This window comes from Juglans microcarpa x Juglans regia, chromosome 3D (genome assembly GCF_004785595.1).
Source record: "Juglans microcarpa x Juglans regia isolate MS1-56 chromosome 3D, Jm3101_v1.0, whole genome shotgun sequence".
Classification (NCBI taxonomy): domain Eukaryota; kingdom Viridiplantae; phylum Streptophyta; class Magnoliopsida; order Fagales; family Juglandaceae; genus Juglans; species Juglans microcarpa x Juglans regia.
In genome coordinates, this window is record NC_054598.1 from 25,163,125 (window position 1) to 25,184,331 (window position 21,207).

The 21,207-nt window shown below is 32.4% G+C and overlaps 1 protein-coding gene across 1 annotated transcript; it reads right to left on the reverse strand.

Annotated features, from left to right (window-relative positions):
- Positions 1–2,167: 2,167 nt before the first annotated feature.
- LOC121256446 (homeobox protein knotted-1-like 6) lies at positions 2,168–10,940 on the reverse strand. Its single transcript, XM_041157247.1, has 5 exons — positions 10,213–10,940; positions 9,472–9,591; positions 9,206–9,341; positions 3,031–3,269; positions 2,168–2,609 (listed from the first exon to the last, which is right to left on the reverse strand). The coding sequence occupies exons 1-5, from the start codon at positions 10,528–10,530 to the stop codon at positions 2,463–2,465; spliced, it is 960 nt and encodes a 319-aa protein (XP_041013181.1). The 5' UTR covers positions 10,531–10,940; the 3' UTR covers positions 2,168–2,462.
- Between the last annotated feature and the right edge of the window lie 10,267 nt (positions 10,941–21,207).

Genomic DNA, 21,207 nt, shown 5'->3' on the forward strand with positions numbered 1-21,207 from the left:
GCCAATTTCAACCTGAATCTAATCTGAATGATCAAAATTGGTCAGAATTTAGAACAAAACGAAACAGCGAGGTATCATGCAAAGATTTAAATTTCGTACCGTACCGGCCGGTACGGCCGAAATTTTTTGTTTCGGCCATCCGGCCGGTACAGGTACTATACCTGTTTCGTACCGGCCAAAATACCGCCGATACCGGCCTCAATTTTGGCCTGTGTTTTTTTTTTTTTTTTTTCATTTTTTCAAACTACAAATTTATTTTTTAACCCTCAATTCAGACTAGACTATTTATAATTTATATATATGTATTTGTATATAATTTATTTATATATAGACTATTATTTTAGAATATAATTTTTATATATATTTATATATATAATTTATTTATAGATCGACTATCCCGAAACGCTATCTCGAAACAGTACCGATACTGAAATATTTCGTTCCAGTGCCTTGACCGGTACGCTGTCCGGTACGGTATTCAAAACATTGGTATCATGTACCGGATAGTATATCGGAATGGAAAATTTAGATTGAAATGGCCGGAACAAAATGAAATTGAAAACTATGGTTGGCAAATTTCAATTATCTAAGATTCTAAATGGGCATAAAGGAATTAAATTTAAGAAAAAAAACAATAGATAGAAAGAAAAGAATATTTGGTAGCAAATCCAACATCTATATGACTGAAATAACTTCTGGTTCATTTAATCCACTGACAACTTTTTAAATATTTAATGGAAGGGTGGGTCGGAGCTCCCACTAATGCATTTTGTACTTTTTTTATTGTTTTGCTTTTTTTTTATATGAATTTTTTAACATCTTTAAATATTTTTTAAAATAAATATTTTAAGAAATATTATTTTATTTAAAGATGGTAGAAAAACTATAAAGAAGTTGTTTTATCATTTTATGGAGAGATTCTACCAAACTTCTCCAGACATTATTAAAACTTTAGCATTGTAAAAACATGGTATTATGATATTATCACTGTTCCAAAGTATTGCCTAATTAAGGAATTATTCTTGGAGACGGTGAGCCGAGCAATATAAATTAAAGTGCCTTTATGCATCTAATGAATTGGCACAATGTCTATTTATAATAGTAAGATATTTTAATCTAGGTTATAAGTCTGATTCAAACTCATAACTTGGTGCAGTCTTCTTTCTTTGAAAAGGGTCTCGTTTGTTTTTCTAAAATTTTTCAACTTATTTCATCTCATTTAATTATTACAACTTTCTCAAATTTTTATATAAAATAAAATAAAAAATTTAATTTTTTTAAATTTTAAAATAAAAATAATATTAAAAAATATATTCTAACAATATATTCATTTTATTTTATCTGCAAAAATTAAATATGCCTTGCGGTGAGTCGAGGCACCTATCTAAAAGTGAGTGGCATTCTAAAGTCGTCGTAGATCCGAATGATGACATTTGATAGGAGAGAGTCGTAATAGAGAAAAATCAAATGATGCATTATTACATCTCCCATCCGCAACAAATGAGAGACGAAGATCAGAAAGATTTGCTTATTATAAAAGTATATAGCAGGTTAAGAGATTTTCTACCCATTCTATTTTTTCTTGTGATCATTATGGTACGAAAGTCATCAGCTTCAGCATTAATATATCCTGATGATTATGTAACAAATTAAAATTCTGATTGTTATTTCAGATCGATGTTGAAACTGATCCTTCTCTACATTGCTTTACTGCTACCTACTGCGCCACTGTTTTCACTTTGCATGCAATAGGATTCGGTTGTTTAAAAGCTAAAGCAATGTAAGGAATGGTTTACATCATTAACTATTTTTATAAATTTTATTATTTATTTATTCTTTCGTGTTAGAAATCTTTCCTAAATCTTTTATTTATTTTTTTTTTTTCAAAATAAATATACTACATTTACACACTTTATGATCGTAAATATTATTTCTCAAATTCCGTCAAATTTCTTTGAGTATGTTCTTTTTAGAAAATTTAATGATTTTTATTTGTGAAGAAATCCATCGGATTCTTTAACAATTACTAAAAGTGTGACCCAAAACACACCATGCTGCTCGTACAAGATCTCTATGCCCGTCTTTCGAGGGCTTGCCTCAACAAATTCCTTCCCTTTCCTGACTCGCCTGGAATCAAAACTCTATCAGGATCAACTTGTGAAATAAGTAAACAAAATTCAAAATAGATCACATAAATGCCAAGGCAAGCCAAGCTGATCAGGGACCAGTCAACCTAGTCATCCAAAACTATGTCAGCATTTACATTATGTCGTTGTCGGTCAACTTCCAAATTTACATGACGAGAAATGCAATTATTATTTTTTTTTTCTCCGTGCTAGGAAATTAAAACATATCAATATCAGCCAAGCTTCCCTTTCAGAATATACATGCATGAAACCATTAACACAGGCATTAATAATCGTCCGGAGAGACATTTGTGTACGTACATGCACGTACATACGTCAGTCATCTGAAAAGAGTTGTCCTGAAACAGCAAATTGCATATTCTCAGATGGTTTCCAATGTCTCTTTCTTTGATTTATGAACCAATTGTTAATTTGCTTCTGATCTAGGCCTGTTGATTCAGCCAGCGCAATCTTATCAGCTTCCTGAATGTTCAAAGCAAAGCAAAGCAAAGCAAATTATGGTCATCATCAGGCTCTTCCTAAAAGGTATGTGGGCTAATGCCCGACACAAAATCTTCCTACACTATATCCATTTAAGAAATGAAGAACACGAGGATCAACATCCCCAAGGTATAAAGAAAACAACATTCTGGACAATTTTGGATTTTTCTATCGATCAAGTCTATTCTCTCTGACTCCCTCGATGATATTTTTAGGTTCGCAGCCGACTAAAGGTAGCTAGATCACGATTATTTATGAGTTTTCGAATTGAAGTGAAGCCATCCAACAGAAATTTATAGCCACTGGCATAACTGCGGCCTTGTGATTATGCAATTTTAATATGAATGTGGTGCACATGCAACACTGCATGGTTCATAAACGTGGATTTGAAGAGATGATTTACCGTTGGATATGGCCATTTACAATGAACATTCCACCACTCAAGCAATGTTTGCCTTGCTTCTCTTGGTAGCTTTCCTTTCTTCTTCTTCTTTGAGAACTCCAGCTTCAAGGTACCAATGTGACTGCCAAACTTCCGTAGAAGCCTATCTTTGAGATCTCGGTCTTCACCCCTCAGTTTGGCGTCTTGAACCTCCATCTCTCCTCCACTAAGATCCTCATCAGATGATACAGCACCTTCATCTGGCCATTAATTACAAAACCATCTCAAGAAATGGCATGCAGCTCACAAGCAATTAAGTGTAAACCATTACAACAATCACCTTACAAAAGAAATGAAATATTATCCCTTTTTTTTTTGTCCATGGCAATCTAAATTCAAATGAAATCCATCCAAGACCGAATTTAAAAAATATATGCCTACACAAAACAAGCTCAAGGCCACTTATGGTATCTTATGGTAAAGCAAAATCATTATTCGAGCCCGATTAATTAAACCGATTGCATTGGATTGACTCAAACACAATCCCTTCCAACTGTACTAGTTGCAAGGTAATAATTTGAGTATTTTGAAATAATTATGAACTACTGTAAGAACTTCTTTCATTCCAATAGTGTATTATATCCTATTCACCACATTCTCATACTAAGTGAGGTATTAGACATCCTTATACGTTACATATGAGCATGAACATCTAAAATATATATATATATATATGATGTAATGCATCTACTGAAATACAAATGTGCTGGGTTAAGTATTGTTACAATATATTATAAATATAATAATTTATATTTTTTTATTTAAGTGCTGGTTTAAAATGAAATCGAAGTTCGAGGTCTTGAATCTGAAATCCTAACTTTACACTGCAGTATTTAAAATAGAAATATAATATTTGTAATCATAAAATGTGCAAGAAATACACACTCATTTTTAAAACAGTGAGTAAATATCGAATTCATATAAAAAAATTAATTTTTTAATAATAAAACTATTTCTTAAAAAAAAAAAAAAAAAAATGTCAACTGCATTCGAGGTAAACCGAGACAAGAGAGAGGGAAGAGGGCGGGGGAGTGAAAGGGAGGGGCCCACAAAAAATTTAGAGGAGAGGAGAGGAGAGGAGAGGCAGTAGAGCAGGCAAGGATTTGACCTCCGAATGAGAGGGAGCCACGCCTACTTGGTGGCTAAAGAAAAAGAAAAAGTTAAAAAAAGGAGCCGTTCCAGAAACCAGTATCGTCTGGTTGCATCGGTTGTCAGTACAAGTGAGAGAGTTTGCGCGAGCCACAACATCAATAGACAATACGTCAGGTTCGACAAGACGGTACGGCCTCCCATAAATCCCACCACCCTCACGCAAAGCAACCAACGCCCTTCCTTCCTTCCTTCCTTCGCGTGTGGCCCAATGTGATTAAGGGAACCTTGACCGCCCCCAGTCCCAACTCCTTTTTTTTTTTTTTTTATAATTTCTTAAATCCTCTTACAACAATTATATATATATATATATATATCTCAGTAATATTCTTTCGGACGGTTTTCAAAATATTTTAGAAAAGCAAATATAATAATAATATCATAAAAATAGGAAAGATTTGAAAAATATATAAACCAATGTCACAAACCGAGGGTGCCAAAGCCGACACAGGAAAAGCGTGCCGAGGGAGAAAAAAAGGTGTTTCATTTTTCATTCCTATCGGGCAACTAAAAAAAAAACAATTAAAGGAGTCAAATGTAACCCCAAAACAGAAGTTGGAATGGTTCCGGGGGGCCCTGCAAGCCCAAACTAAATAGCGGAAACCCGACACGTGTCATGAATATCATTAAGCACGAAGACCCAAGACTGAGCAAATGTCGATAAGCACTAAGCAGGAGGAGAAGCAGGAGTCGGCCAGAAAAGAAGGCCCAGTGGGGATGAGAGATATCTCTCTCTCTCTCTCTCCCCATAAAAGCTGAGCATCGCAGCGAAAACTGCGGGAGTCCATGTGAGTTTAGCTCTGGAACTCCTCGACCACCCGCTCGACCCGGGCTAGCTTTTTTACATGACAAAACAAAACAAATACAAAGTTAACTTCACCCATATCATTTATTATCCCATTCACCATATTGCCCCTCACGTTCGATCACACCTCACTCAGTCATCAACAAAATCACCTTCAGGCTAGTCAATATTCCTACAAACCTTTCCTAGAACCAGAGTCAGACCCAAAGAGAATCAGTGAGAGGAAGGGAAAAAAGTGCCAGACTGCAGAGAATAACATATATGGAATCCTCAAATTGCGAATCCTTTGGGGCGTGCAAAATGAAATTATTCAAGTACCGAAACTCAGTGTTGCTTTTTTCTTTGTTAGTGACCACCCAAGCTTAGTTTTGGTATTTATTCCGCCAAGTAAAAAGGACAAATCCCGAAGCCAGCATGCACCAAAAGCAGCGAAATGCATGCAGTTCTTGCTTAACTCAGGAAAGGGCAGATGAAAAGATAGAAAAGGCTACAACACAAAAGTTCAATGACATCTTGTTTCTGAATCTAAAGCAATGCCATACACGAGCATAGTTGATGTAGCAAAGTTCAAACATATGATAAGTCCAAAGTTTCCAAACGACCACTCGAAAAGGACGAAAGTTTCTATATACACAAACATGTGTATATATATAATTCAATGCAGGCTATTCTACTGTCATTTCTAACTGATATTGTCATATCACATCATCAAGGTACTGTCATTTCTTTTTCTTAGCTTTTTCTTCCTTGTTCAAACATAAATATTAATGCATGAAGTATCGAGTTAAGATGGCTTGAGATGAAAGTGCATGAGGATCACAAAGGAGATTGTATAAAAAAAAAAAAAAAAAAAAAAAAAACCTTCTCTTACCTGGAATACCAACCCACTTACAATGACCTAAAAGTATAGGAAGGAAAAGCATTGGCTAAAGAAACTATTATCAAATAAATAAATAAATTCATTGATGTAAAGAAATCTCAAGTATGCAACAACTTGAGAGGAAGCAACACTTAGAAATATGCTCCGCAAATGCTTAAGTTTGTAAAGGTCAGAAGCAAAGGTCTCTTGAAAACAGCCATGCCAGACGGGCACCTTAAAAATCCAAGCACGTGAAAATATGCCAATATAATGTCCAACTGGACATCTGCAATGGTCGGATATCTGAAAAATGTAATCCCTTTTCTAATATTTTTAGTAAGTTAAGGAATCATAGTTTTGCAAAAGAGGAATAAGAGAACCCATCAAAACAAAGGTAGAGAAGTGAATATAAAATGATCATAAAGCATCACCAAAAAGTTTTGTACTTTCAAATAAAAAGAAATTATAGTAGCAAGCAAAATCCAGCCAGATTACCGTGTGAGACTACCTACAAATCTCTAGCAAAACATCATAAAATGTCTTGAGGCATGCCAACGGCTTGAGATCAGGCCCTGTGCAAATGGAAATAACGGCAGCCTTCTTTGCTAAAGACACTAAATATCAAAAGCACAAATCGATGCTAGAAAAGTAAAGCAATCATAAATAAAACTAAAGTAGCTTTAAAATCTAACGTATCACATCAAGCAATGTCCGTATGTGGATTTATTTTTGTGGGATCTTTTCGTGGCTAAAGCATTTCTCAAAACTAAAATAAATAAATAAAAAACTAGTCAATGTTATCAGCAAATGCAAAATTTTCTAGCTCACCTTATTTTTAACTATTACATAATTGAATAGATAGTCAAGAGCCTAGTGCATGTCTGAGTAACTAAGACCAAAGAAAATTAAAACTTAAGTACTGGATGTCAAGGAAGCCAATACCAGCAGCTCATTATCACGCCAAATTAAGATAAATCCTTTCAAAAACCAGTGACACAGGCACATGTGCGTGGTAAAAGTTAAAAACAAATAAACTCCCTTTAGATTTTGTTCAATATTATATGTCAAACTACACTTAACAATTTCCAAGAAGGTATAACTCTTGTAACTTTACTCAAGTAAGTTGTCAGCCCATAGACAATTCCCAAAGTTCATTATACATGAACTCCAACCATCTGTGTAATGTTTTGCTGTTGCTGTATCGGAACTTGAAACTTTAGTATAGAAGCCAGCTAGACATCAATGCATGCCATTATCTCATATCAAAATTTAGACAGGAGCATGTAACTTAAAACAGACAGATAATTAAAAGGTGCAATAAAATATAAGGCATCACAATGTTGTGTCTTAAACTTTTAATCACTTTGTGCTAGAAGAGAGAGAGAGAGAGAGAGAGAATGCATCACCCAATCAGATTAAAGAAAAGTACCCATGCGCCCTCAAAAATTTAACAAACTACATGCTCATAATATCAATGGAAATCAAAGCACACGTTATATGTCAAGTACTTCATTTATGAAGTAAAATTAAGCAACAAAATCATCTTGAAAAGATATAAACTAATTGAAAGCTTTCTTATTACATAAAATATACAATGACGAAAGGGATAAAATTAGGAAAATGCTTGGGTGCCCTCCTAATGTACTCACCAAAAGTGCCCCCTAGAGTTTTTTTCTTAAATGTTTAAAAAAGTTACCGATAGTGAATTTGTATGTGTATCATTTCTTAACATTAAAAAAACAAAAAAATCAAAATGTATTAGAGGGCACTTTGGGGGGCATATTTGGAGGGCATCCCAGCATCATCCATAAAACTATCCCCCCCCTCCTCCCTCCCCAACAAGACACTTGCTTATCGAGAAACTTGCCTCTTACCAGACAGTGGCTGAATAAATTGTAGGCATAATCCACATAAATAAATGATTTCAATTTAATAATCATGCACAAGTTGTCAACTTGTCACCATATCCCTAGCCATACCATTAACAAATTTCAAATCATTCCAACATGCATGGTACTTTCCTTTGGCGTAACATGTGAACTATTTCATGTTAAAACCTCTAGTCTCACATCAAAACATTTATTGAATTTCGACTCAATTAACTTGGACTCTTTAGAGTTCAATAATTGGTACAAGAGTCAAAACCGTAAATTGAATGACTTGAAAATTCATGAAATACTTGGTCAATTGACATGCATGAATTTCATAGCCATGGTTACTTCAAAGATTACTGAAGAAAGCAGTATGCAATTACATAATTTTCATCAATCTATTAACACGAAGTTAGATATTTTCTTCATAGTATACAGACATGTTTAGTTTGAATATCCAGCACTCATCTAAGCCTACATGTCAGCATAAGTTGAGTGAGATTGACATTTAGGAGTATGAGTACATGATGGAAGCTTTTGAAATGGTTTTCTAACTGAGCCAGATTCATACAGCACATGCTTTAAAGCTGAAAAATCCAAAGCATGGGAAAAGAGTGATCATCATCTATCTATCACTAGATAGTGACACCACTTATCGATCTCCGAGGAAGAACCTATCAGTAAGAAGCTAAACGTAGCTATGATTCTCTAACAATGATGGTAACACTGAGAGCAATATTAAACAGTGTTCTGACGATCAAGCTACAACTGGATATGCCACGGATCACTCGATTCTAATACCCGACACGTCAAAATCAGAAATCTCTAGTTCAAAAAATTGATACTTTCAAGCCAAAGCAACAAACTGAAAAGAGAAAAGGTTCAAACACTGTTATAAACTATGTTCAATGAAGAACCAAGACTTCATATGCTGATTAAGAAAGCATCCCCAGTCATAATCACCTGCGTATGCCAGTGGAATTAGAAACAGTCACTGATCTAAGAAGTTGGAGTCAATCATAGCTAGGGTTTTTGTTTGTTTGCGGGACAATTGCCATATCCAAAGCTCTTGGTTATAAGTCTACGAGTCTTATCCATCTTCTCCATAAATAGGTTCTTTGCAGGAACGAAAATATTATATAGAGAGAGAGAGATTAAAACCAGGGAACCGAAGGATGTTGCTTCACGTGTGTTTGATATGCTAACGTGAGCCGAAAACGCGCTATCGTGCGCCATGACCTGAACCAGAAACGTCTCCTGGTCTTGTAGTATCAGCGGAGATAACGAAAGATTTGGATCGTGCTAGCTTGTGTTTGTTAAAAAGAGGCGCAAAAACCAATAAATCATGGATACGATCCATCAGCAAACAAGTTATGACCACTGTGTGTGTGTGTGTGTGTGTGTGAGAGAGAGAGAGAGAGAGAGAGAGAGAGAGCGAGAGAGAGGACTGACCGGAAAGGCTTCTAATGGAGGCACCTGTGCAGAGATTGCTGAGCTGCATTTCGATTTTGTTCAAGAACGTGGTTGCCTCATCAAAAGGTCTCGAAAGATCGGATTTGTATTTGACCAACATGTCACAGTAGGTTTCCTTCACACAAAAAGAAAGGAAAACAAACTTAGGAAGCAATTGAAGACAAAACCTTAATATGGTACTTATATAGCGGAAAGAGAGAGAGAGGAAAAGAAAGAGGGAGGGGGCAGAGGGGAGGGGGGGGGACCATGAACTCATCGAGCTCGGGATCGGCTCCTAAACACGTGGAGACAGCGTCTCGATTACAAAAGTCGTTTTCTCGCCGGATTTCGTCTAAAAAACTTGCTATCTCTGGAGGCGCCCCTACCTGCAAAACGAAGATCATCATTGCTATATATGCATCAGACCAATCTTCAAAAACAAAACTTGAAGACTCAAAAGGTGCAGCAGTACAACTTAGGAACTGGGATTTCTTTTCTCGGAGAAATTATTGTAGGAAAATCGAGCTGAAAACAACATGGCTCGCCATGTATTCGAAAACAATATATGTCTCGGATCGTCCAAACCAAAAGGAAAGACCAAATATGACTCCGAGCACTCCTTATTCAAACTTACAATTAACTCTGATGAGCTTCATCAAAGCCGTAGTAAAAATCAGGAGAGAGAGTCAGAGAGGTAGGTTGAAATTAAAAGCCACAACTAGAAGCAGCTCAAAATTCCACCACTTCCGCTTCCAGCCGTAGTACACAGTACTTGACCCAAACCGACACATAATAATTATCATCACGATTTAAAAAGCCCAAAAGAACAAAGCCGTATTATGGAAACAAAACAATTTTGAGTAGTTTATGAGAACAGATACGAAGAAACAAAAGTATACCACCGACTAGAACCAACGAGATGTATGTGTACAACATGTCCGAGAGGACTAGGAACTAGACTAACTGCTGGTCTTGCACCAGGATAGACGATAAAAGTTGTTATTCACCTTTTGACAATCGATGTAAGCTTGAAGCAAGCGAGGATAGCAAGGATGGGAAGCGATTTTGGCTTTTATCATGCTGGACATGTCCTCCTGGAGTTGAATTTCGGGCGTGATGGAAGCGGCTTCCGAAACAACCGAGGCCACCGAGAGCAACTCGTCGGATCCGAATAACGGAAACCGATTGTCGCGGACGGCACTCGCGGAGGAAAAGAAGCTCTGGTAATAATCCGCCGTCGGTAGGATCAGATTTTCTGGGGACATCAGCGTCTTGTAGTTGTCTGAGTAATCCACAGTTGAGTTTAGACCGTAGATGTCATCCATCACCAAGGCCTCCCTAGCTACCAGCTTTATCCTTCAACTAGACGTCCTTCAAATGAAACAACAGTTGCGGATGATTAATACTGCGATGTTGCTGTAATTAAAGACGGACAGGAGAAGAATGAATTTCGAGATTTTCTTAAGAGAACAGGTAACAAACATAGAAAACTGGTTCGAAATTTTCTTTGTTTTTTGTGTTTTTACTTATACTTTCGATAGAAAGATTGGATTTGCTGGAATTGGAGTAGCAGCTCTGCAGAGAGAAACTCCAAGTTTTCTTGGGAAGGGTGCTTTTTTATGGCCAACAAACAAAGAAAGATGCTCGAGAGCTAGAGGATGAAAGCTTGAGGGATTTTTTCTGTTTTTTTTTTTTTTTTTTTTTTTTTCCTTCTTTCTTTCTTTCTTTCTTTCTTTCTTCCTCCTCCTCTTTCTCTCTCTCTCCTCCTAGTTAGTTTCGTCATTTCATCTTTATTTCTGTGCACTATTTACGGCACTTAATAATTTAAAAAAGTGATTAATTTTGGTGCCAATCCAAGCTATGCGTACGCAGTGAAATTGCACCGCACCGGCAGCCTTTTCTAATTGGCGAAACTGACCTCCCCTATTCCATAAATAGTAATGTCTTGGAACTTCATCAATTATTCCTTTGCTTAAAAACATATAACAAAACATTAAACTAAATTAAACTCATTTCCCCTCATCTCGTATAATTATTAAAAAAATTTCAAATTTTTACATGAAATATAATAAAAAATTTAACATTTTCAAACTTCAAAACAAAAATAATATTATAAAAATATTTTATTCAACTTTCAATAAAATATTTCATTTCATCTGATCTACATAACTAAACAAACTCTAAAAATATTATGTTAATTGAGTTAGGTTCACTGGGAAAGAAACAAGTTCCATTCAAAATCTTTGTTCGAACTTGAATATCTTAAATGAGTGAGTGGATGTAAGGAATGATAATAAAAAATGAAAAATCTCTAATAACTTTTTGTCCAAACTTGAAATCCTCAAATAGGAAAAAAATTGACACATGAAATGAGCCCAGCCGAAATTATTGTTACCCATATAAGTATTTTAGACAAAATTAAATGAGTAAAAGGTTTACTTCATGTATCTATCTCTGTTTTACTTAATGCTCTTGAATTATTGTCCGAACTTGAAGGGACCTTAACCCAAAGAATGAAAACTACATTTCTCCTCACAAAATAGATTCTACAATATAAATGAATTTAATACCTTCTACAATATATATTATACACGCGCGCATACTCAAAATCTAAATCCATTTAACTTATTAAAATTCATCTTTTATGTTCATAAAATATTAATTTTTGGATTCACTATAATTGATCAGATACAGATCTTTTGACCTTTACATGCTTGTACAACTTATGACTGTATTTAGCATTACTCTATTATTTTTTTTAATATGGACTCTCATGTGAAGTTTTCATTATATTTAAATCAAAATAATCACACAAAGAACAAATATTGAAATTTAAGAGTTTTCATCTTGCACATGTAGCGATTAACTAGCTTTTAATTTTTTAAAATTTATAAAACATTATGAAACTTCACGTGTCTTCCAATAGCCAAAATAAATGGTTGGTAGCAGGGAAAAACTTAACTCAAACACGTACTAGTATTAAGAAGTAGGGCTAGTTAATTGATGGGTCAATCGGACTTGACCCACCCGTCAAATTCAAAACCGCTGAGCTCATGAGCAAGCCTGGCCATTATATAAATATAAAATATTTTTTTATTTCAAAGAAAAGTCAGATTCTCATTCTTGATTCTACTTCTCAATGTGTTTCTTATTTTTCTTTCTCCTTCTCTACCCTTACCTCTGGTCCTCTCTCTTGTCTCCTCAACCAACCTATTACAATAATTTGGATCGTTGGTAACATATATGTTTTCATATACTCTCGTACTATTTTACTATTATTTATTAATTATTTATTAATATTTATAAATTATTTCACTAATATTCATAAATATCTTAATATCCAAATAGACTCTTAATCTACCTAGAATAGGACCCGACCCACAACCATAGCTGTGTATAGAATTTATATTATACCATCGTCGTGGATATGGAAGACTAATAGATCAATCTATAGTTATGGAGAGAGTGTCATTCTAAGAGGTATATCGTTTGATGATCACACCTCTTAAAATTACAGTCATAAAGATTTCCATAAGCACAAACTCATGATGAGTTTAGTTGAACTTTATTTTATTATTTTTATTTTTTGGTTGATTGGGGACATGGGTTGGATGGGGGCCACGATCGGATGATGGACTCGACAACCCTACTAACAAGCTCATTTTGTTTTTCTTCTATTTTCTACCCTAAATTTATCATTCAAATGCGAATGTTCAGTGAGATATATACTTACTAGATAAATGGGATGGACAATTGACTGTTTATCAAAATTAATAAGATCATGGGGATGCACGATTTGGTATAATTAAGTACTAATTAATAAGCACAAGAATATTTTGCTTTACATATTGTCGAGCTCTTACTATTTATTTTATTCATGTTTACTTACTTTATGTGTTAGCTAGGCTTGTAAAATATTCACAACTTTAATCTAAACCTAAATTTCTGAAGTGAAATTGATAGTTTATTCACAATGAGACCGACCATGATACGGAATTATCTCCATCTTTTTATTCCAATAGGTTATTAATTTTGCAATCACATTCCTCACTTTATTAGCTATCGATGCATGCAGGATGGCGTTTGCTTTTAAAGAGAAACTAACATCTAAAAAGAAACAGAAATTAATGGAGATAATATCTGATCTAAACTAAAGTGGTGGCGTATCAACCAAATTTATGTACAAAAAGGAACGAAATAGATAACCAAGCATAAACAACAGTTACCAGATATACCATATATATATATATATATATATATATATATATATATATATTATTAATTAATCTTGATCTTTTCCTCTATAATATTATTCTTTAATACGATAAACGACGTTTGGATAATATTTGAGAATGTTTGTAAAATAGTAGTAAAAAAATAATAATAGAATATTAAATAGTAATGAAAAGTAATAAATAGTAGTAAAAAGTAGGTAAGAAGTAATAATAAAATAATAAATAATAGTGAAAGTGTTTGAGTATACCTCAAATACTCTCAGTACCTAAACGTTACTTGATCTCGAGAATACCAAAAACGATACCGTTACGAACTAATTGGTATTATCTCCAAACTCTAAGACTTAAAATGATAAAAAGATAGACAGATAAAGTGATCAAATAATAATACTAAACAATTAATATTATTGCTACTAACCCTAACCAAACTTTAGTTTTAGAAGTCTAGAACTATATATGCCCCCACCCATACCAAAACATAAACAAATAATCTCTGATGATCTATACAAAAAGAAAAGGATATGATCTTGTTGGTTTGGTTTCTACACCTCAATGATTGAGTTTCAAATTACAAATTTAAATATCAACCTGGCTAGCAAGTTATAAGACAGATCGTGTGGAACTACTTGGGATCGAGTACTTAAAGGTGGTGGTTCTCAAGCATTATCAAAGCTGTTTAATCATAACCTTTGTTGTCTGTCAGCCACTTTAGCAACATGAATTACATTAAAAATTGTTCGAGGGAATTGTAATAGTGATTATATGATTTTATAGGTTTCAGAATAGTTTGATCGTGTTTAAAATTTCAAATGACTAGACCACATAGTAAAACAAAAATAAAAACAAAAGCAAAAATACATCCTCAAGACCAGAAATTATTATATGATTATAAGACTACTGTTACATGTACTTATAATTTTACTTACAATGTTACGTACAAGATTACGTATTTAATCTCATAATTTGTAGATCAGGAAATCTTCTATAAAGTATATAAGATCCTTATAAGATCACGCAAGCAAATTCTCAATATTATTCCCTTCCAAGTTGTAGATGTTTTTCTTTTACATTTGTTTTGTTCTAAAGTTTTTTGGACACAAAAATTCTGAATATCAAACTTATTTAATAATATTAATGTATTATCTATATATTTTATTAAATAATATATACATGCATATAGCTTTAATTATTCTACCTTTGTTTTATTCTCCCATTAATTGTAGCTTAGCTTACTATTTTAATGAGTTATTAAACATTGATCAACACGGTTTTGAGAACACGGATTGCAATTTCGCAATCATCTTATTCAATTGAATCTGTTTATTTTGGAATTTATACCATAATAGTTTTCCTTAATTTATTCGCGTCGATCCATCTGTTAAGATCACTAATAAAAACTTGTTCAAAATATATATTTCAAATAGCAATGTTATTCACCTTCTCTTTTATCACATGTATTTAAAAAGATGATAATAAAATTTATGATAATTACAACTTTTTTTCAAATAAATCTCTAGCTAAAGGGACTTTTTTTTTTTTTTTACCAAACTATTATTTTTACAAATAAGGTGGAATGAAAAATCCTATTAAAATAAATACTTTCCCCAAAATAGTTTAGAATATATTTTTCTAATCCAATTAGACAAATGACTAAAAAGCATGGGATTGGGATATTTAGAACAGAAAAATATTGTGTTTGGATAGTGAAGTGATTTCAGATATTCTGTTAATAATAATAAAAAAATAATAATAAAATATTAAATAATAATAAATAATAATAAAAAAAAGTAAAAAATAATAATAAAATAATAAATAATAATAAAATATTCTCAAACTAAACTAGCCCTACAAATTCCATTACAAAACATATGATCCTTTTAACGGTGGCAGACACGATTCTGGTTGTCTGACAACAGGTTCGACATAAAAGGTTGATCTATTACCAGATTCATTAATTAAATAATACATAGATATAAGTCCAAGAATTTTGTACAAGTATTTTTTTGTAAAAATATGGATTTTATTAAGAAAAATTGAATTTTTTAATTTTTTTTTTATTCTAGAGTTTTTTTTTTATAAAAAAATTATATACGATTTGTGTATTTAAAATTTGTATATATCATTTATACAAATCTCAACTCATCTCAACTCATTATTATAATTTTTTTAAATTTTAACATAAAATATAATAAATAATTTAATTTTTTTAAATTTTTAAATATTAATAATATTAAAAAATAATATTTTAATAATATTTTATAATCTAAACAAAATTCAATTTAATTCATTTCAACATTTAAATATCGGAATTGCTATGTATGCTGCTCTGCATCTGCAGACTAGACTACAACACCTCCGTGCACCGATTCAAAAATTAGTAATTAGAAAAGTGGGGCCCCAACAGTTTTGACTACACAAGACATGTAGGTGTGTCGCAACGTGATGGGTGTGTCCGTAGCTTCGTGACTGTGAAGTTGTGTACATCATTAGCCGTTTGTGTGTTTAGATGGTGTTGACATGATGAGGGGCCGGAAAGCAAATGACTGTGCCTGTGGGACACCATTTTTCACGTGTGCCCATACCTTCCAAATTTCTTTTCTATGCGAGTATTGCCTAATCTGCCTAGACAAACTATTTTTTTTTTTACTTTCTTAATATGTTTTTATCACTATAATAAAGTATAAAGTATTATCATGACAAATCTCGTAATTTTATTTTTAAATATCATTTGAACACAAAATATTAAATTTTTAATGTTTTAACATTTTTATCTAATTATTAACTAATTATTATTTAAATACAAAAATTTTAAATTTATAATATTTTTATTTAATTTTTTCTTTCTCATTTTCTGAAACCCAACAAAATCTTCAGTCAAACTATTTCATTAGTATTTTATAATAAATGGTTTGTTAAAATATCGTGATTGTATATTAAAAAAAAAAAAAAACTTAATGGGAAGAAGATAAATTCAAAAATGTATTTCTTAATAAGTAATTTTTGGGAAAAGAAATATTTTCTCCTAGAACAATGAATATCTCATAACAAATTATCATCGTTTTTCGCAATTTTTGACATAAAGATTCTGATTTCAATTTGATGTAATTGATTTCTAGGTTTAGATACAAGTAAATCCAAAATCTCATTCAATTTTTCTTTGCATTATTGAAGAAAAGTTCGTAGCATGGACCCCATGCATTATGTGAAGTGTATTCCATCACACGAGGATGGCAACCTCCTCCTCCCTCTCGGCGGAAGAGATGTCCATACTTGTACGACGTCATAGGATTCTCCATTCTTCGCATTACACTCCCAACCAAACCATTATTTATTATATATAGATGGTTTGGCTAATGAGAGTACCTCTTAAACACTCTCACTACTATTATTTACTTATTATTACTTTTCACCTACTTTTTATTATTATTCAATATTCTATTATTACTTTTTCGTTATTTTTTCACTACTATTCACAAACATTTTCAAACTATAACAAAAATTGGTATACCCATGATACACTTTGGGAGAAATATTTCCCACCAAACCCATTCTGGTTGGGCCTGAGCTCAACATTAGGTCTTGGCCCAAAGCCCCAGAGCCATCCAAAGGGGTTCGGCCCTCGAGATCATATTAGAGAAAGAATGGTGCGTGACACGAGAACCATATACCGGGGACAGATGGGACCTGCCAACTCTAGCCTTCCTTGTTACACCAGGAATCGATGAATTATGTCAGTAGATGAATGGCAGACGCGGATGACCCTCCATTCTCTAATAGAAGGGACCAAAAGTGATTGCGTCGTTCACCCGTCGTCGAGATTCGTCTGAGGAGCCATGCCACATTAATAGCGTCATCCCAGGAGCCATGCCGCATTAATGACCTTGCCTCAGAAGACCACATCGCATTAATTGCCCAGACTATTATAAACATAGGTGAGATGGCTGAACCCTAATATAAGGAACATAATGTTTACCGGAGACTTGATATAAAAGCTTCATCCATGTACAAAGAACTATCTATGAACTCTAAATACTAAAACTATTATCATATAGATAAGGAGACTAACTTAGGCATCAGAGACTCACCGGACGACCTCGAGCCCACTTTTTTTTTTGTGTTTGCAGGTGAAGATCTCTGCCCGAATTGCTAGAACTTTGCCCAGACGTACAAAACACGACATTAATACACATAAATCTTGTTGTTCTTCATACACACCAAATCTATCCTTGACATGCGCAGATCTCTTCCTTATAAATTCCAACTTTTATCCACAGTCCCTTTTTTGTTACTACTTCATTACCATCTTTTCTATATTGGAGTTGTCCCACATCGATTGTGAAAGAGACTGGTAGTCAATTTATAAGTGTGAGGGAAAGTCTCACTCCTTGAGCTAGTTTTTGGGGTTGAGACTTGAGAAAGACCAAAAACCACCTACCACTAGTATTAGAGCTCAAGTTTACCAACAATTCGCAGGAGAAACAAGTTGTCTCTACTCCAACCCAGAGCTCGATATTTAAGGAGGAGATTTTTTAGGTTGGCTCACATCGGTTGTGAAAAAAGTTGGTGGTCAATTTATAGGCGTGAGAAAAAGCCTCACTCCTTGAACTAGTTTTTGGAATTGAGAGAGATCACCCAAGACCACTCAACATTCCCACCCGCATCATCATCTTTTTTTAAATAATTTGGTCTAATGTTAGAAGCTATAAGGGCTAAAGGTATAATCAAATAAGTATCGATAATCCTAAAGTTTTTTATTTAATTGTCAGGCCCATAACAATTGCTTTCAAAGAAGATACCATTTCAAGATTGAAGTCATGGTCGAGGCAACCTTTATATATCTTGGACCCAAAACCGTCGAAGAATTGCCTCAATGCGCCGCAACAACTACTTTGGCTATTTTGATAGAAGAGAAATGGCTCTATATATTGACCTAATTTTGTTCACAATATGGTCGAATGGTTCTAGTACTTGTACAGGTTAGGCTAACATGATCCGAGAGATTAGATTGCACATGGGTACGTATGACACATGATTTACCAATTACTTCATCAGATGGTCCATGCTTGCATGCCGGTTTCGGATCATCTACCATGTATTTTGGCTAATAGATCTACCTTACCGAGAGAGTGTTTATTTCCTTTTTTAATAAGGAGATAGTCATGTGTTAGCACTCATTAAGTTAGAAATCATGAATTTTCAACAAGCCAAATTCATGACAATTTGTTTTCACTTGATCAAGCCCATAATTGTGTAGTATCACTAGTATTATGTAAAATAGTCTTTCTTTTTGCCTATATTTAAGGCATGCTTGGACGCTATGGGAATTTTTAAAATTTTTAAAATTATCAAAACTTTTGATCAGAATTTCATACACAAATATCACTCAAGTACGAAACATGTTTTAATTTTGAACTTTTTCATCTAATTATTTGATAATCATTATTTAAACACAAAAATCAATACAATTTTTATAAATTTTTAAACAAAACACAAAAATTAATACAACTTTTATAAATTTCAAAATAAAAATTATATTCAAATAATTTTCTAACTTTATAGTATTTTTAATCAATTTTTTATCTCTCATTTTTAAAAATCTAATAAAATATCTTCACTCAAATTATTTTACCTTATTCACAAAATTATGAAATATTCTAAATTTTCAAACATGCCCTTAGTATTCTAACATCTAGGAATGTTAAGGAAGATTTTGATAATTTTTTGGAATTATTTATTGGAATTTTGAGATATAATTTATATTGGCTTTCGTGGAAGTAGGTAGAAAGAAATGAAGAAAGTATTTTTGGAGACAGATTTTTTCATATATGATTTTTATTTGGCTTTCAGAAGTAGTTTTTTATACAATTTTTTTAAGAGATTTTTATTTAGGTTTTTGTGAAAATTATCTTAGTTTTTACATTTTTTTTTTTTTATGAAATTGTTTAATAGGTTTTCTTATATTAGCTTGAGGCATGTTGATGGTTTTGGATTCTCACATCTTTAGAGAGAATCCATATTCTCTTTAAAAATAATGAGAATCCAGATTCTGATTTCCTCCACTTAAATGCATTCGACCAAGCTAATCTATTATTATTTTCAAGAATTATATAATATTACATCCATCCAAATGTCTCGTTAAAATTTATAAGAACGAGAGTGATAGCGGAGAATACGAGTCTTATAATATTTAATTAATATTTAGTGTTTTCTAAAATACTTGCATATATAATAATAAAGAAATGATTTATATAAATTTTAAATAGACAAATCTCATACAAATCTTTACAAAAAAGTGAATCCGACTTTAAAAAAGTATAAAAAAAATTATTTTTTATTAATAAGATCTACTTTTTTACAAAAGTCATATATGATATTTGTCTATTTGAAGTTTGTATATAATATTACTCAAAAAATAAATACAAAATTTACAAATTGACTTGATTTATAAATGAGATTATTTAATATGAAATACATTATCTAATATTTTATAAATTTATTTTGAAAGCTTTATTTATTTTAACTTATCAATATAATTTTTTTAAATTTTAATATAAAATATAATAAATAATTTAATTTTTTTAAATTTTAAAATAATAATAATATTAAAAAATAATATTTTAACACCTTAATTTAACTCAACTTTAACTAATTTCAACGTCTCAACTTTAACTAATTTCAACGTTAAAAGTAGTAAAGTATGAAAGATGGATAGAATTAAAAAATATTCAATAGTTTAATGAGAAGGTACCGTAAAATGAATTTAAAAAAGAAAAAACAAACACATAATATTTTTTTACAATATTATATTTTAAAATAAGAAATAGTTTTATAAAATATATCATAGAAAATATAATTATTTTTTATTTTAAAATATAATATTAATAAAACATATTGTGCAGGTAATATTATTATTACTCATTTAAAAATATATAATAATATTTTAAGCTGGCCGGTTCTGAGCGGTCTGTCCGTGGGGGGTGTGTAAGGCACGTAAAGCAATTGTATTGATGGGTTATCGTTCAAGGTTGATTGATTGATGGACTGACTACTCGATCATTTTGCTTCATTTTGGACTTTAAGATAAAATCTGACAAAAAGCTCATCGACAGAGTTAAAAGCAGTAAAAACTCCCTGTTCCTAATTAAACAAATTCCTCTCGGAAAAAGCAAAATAACAGGAAAACTAAAACTTAAAAAAAAAAAAAAAAAGTAGAAAGTGAAACCTGTAGTTTTTGACCCATATATGTTTCTTGGTGGTGTCTGATTTTCCTCGAAATTCACACAACACAATCTTCGAGTATTTATTACGGTTGAGATCATTGGAAGCACTGTAGCAGCTGTAACATCGGATATATGTACAGATACAACGACTTAAATTGCGTTAGAACGTTTAGATGAATTAAGTTGAGATAGCAAAATATTATTAAAATATTAATTTTTAATATTATTATTATTTTAAAATTTAAAAAAGTTAAATTATTTATTATATTTTATATTAAAATTTAAAAAAATTATAACAATTAATTGAGATGAATTAATCATCTAAACGAAGTCTAATATTTTCTCGAACATCCCAATTCTTAACCTAGGCGGCTAGGCCTCCTGCTCTGGACGCGTTCTTTCAAACAAGCCCAAACAAGCATTTAACGCTACCATGAAAATGCAAATACCAATATATATATATATATATATATATATATATATTTGTGTAGGCGTACCTGTAATGCTTTGAAGGAAGGAAGTACGTGGCTTCTCCTTTGCAAACTTG

Excerpts from the sequence above, each read along its gene's own strand:
- LOC121256446 (XM_041157247.1), bottom strand. The coding sequence starts at position 10,530 with ATGGATGACATCTACGGTCTAAACTCAACTGTGGATTACTCAGACAAC. Across the intron at positions 9,592-10,212 it reads CTTACATCGATTGTCAAAAG|GTAGGGGCGCCTCCAGAGAT; the intron begins GTGAATAACAAC and ends TTCGTTTTGCAG. Across the intron at positions 2,610-3,030 it reads GTAAATGGCCATATCCAACG|GAAGCTGATAAGATTGCGCT; the intron begins GTAAATCATCTC and ends TTGAACATTCAG.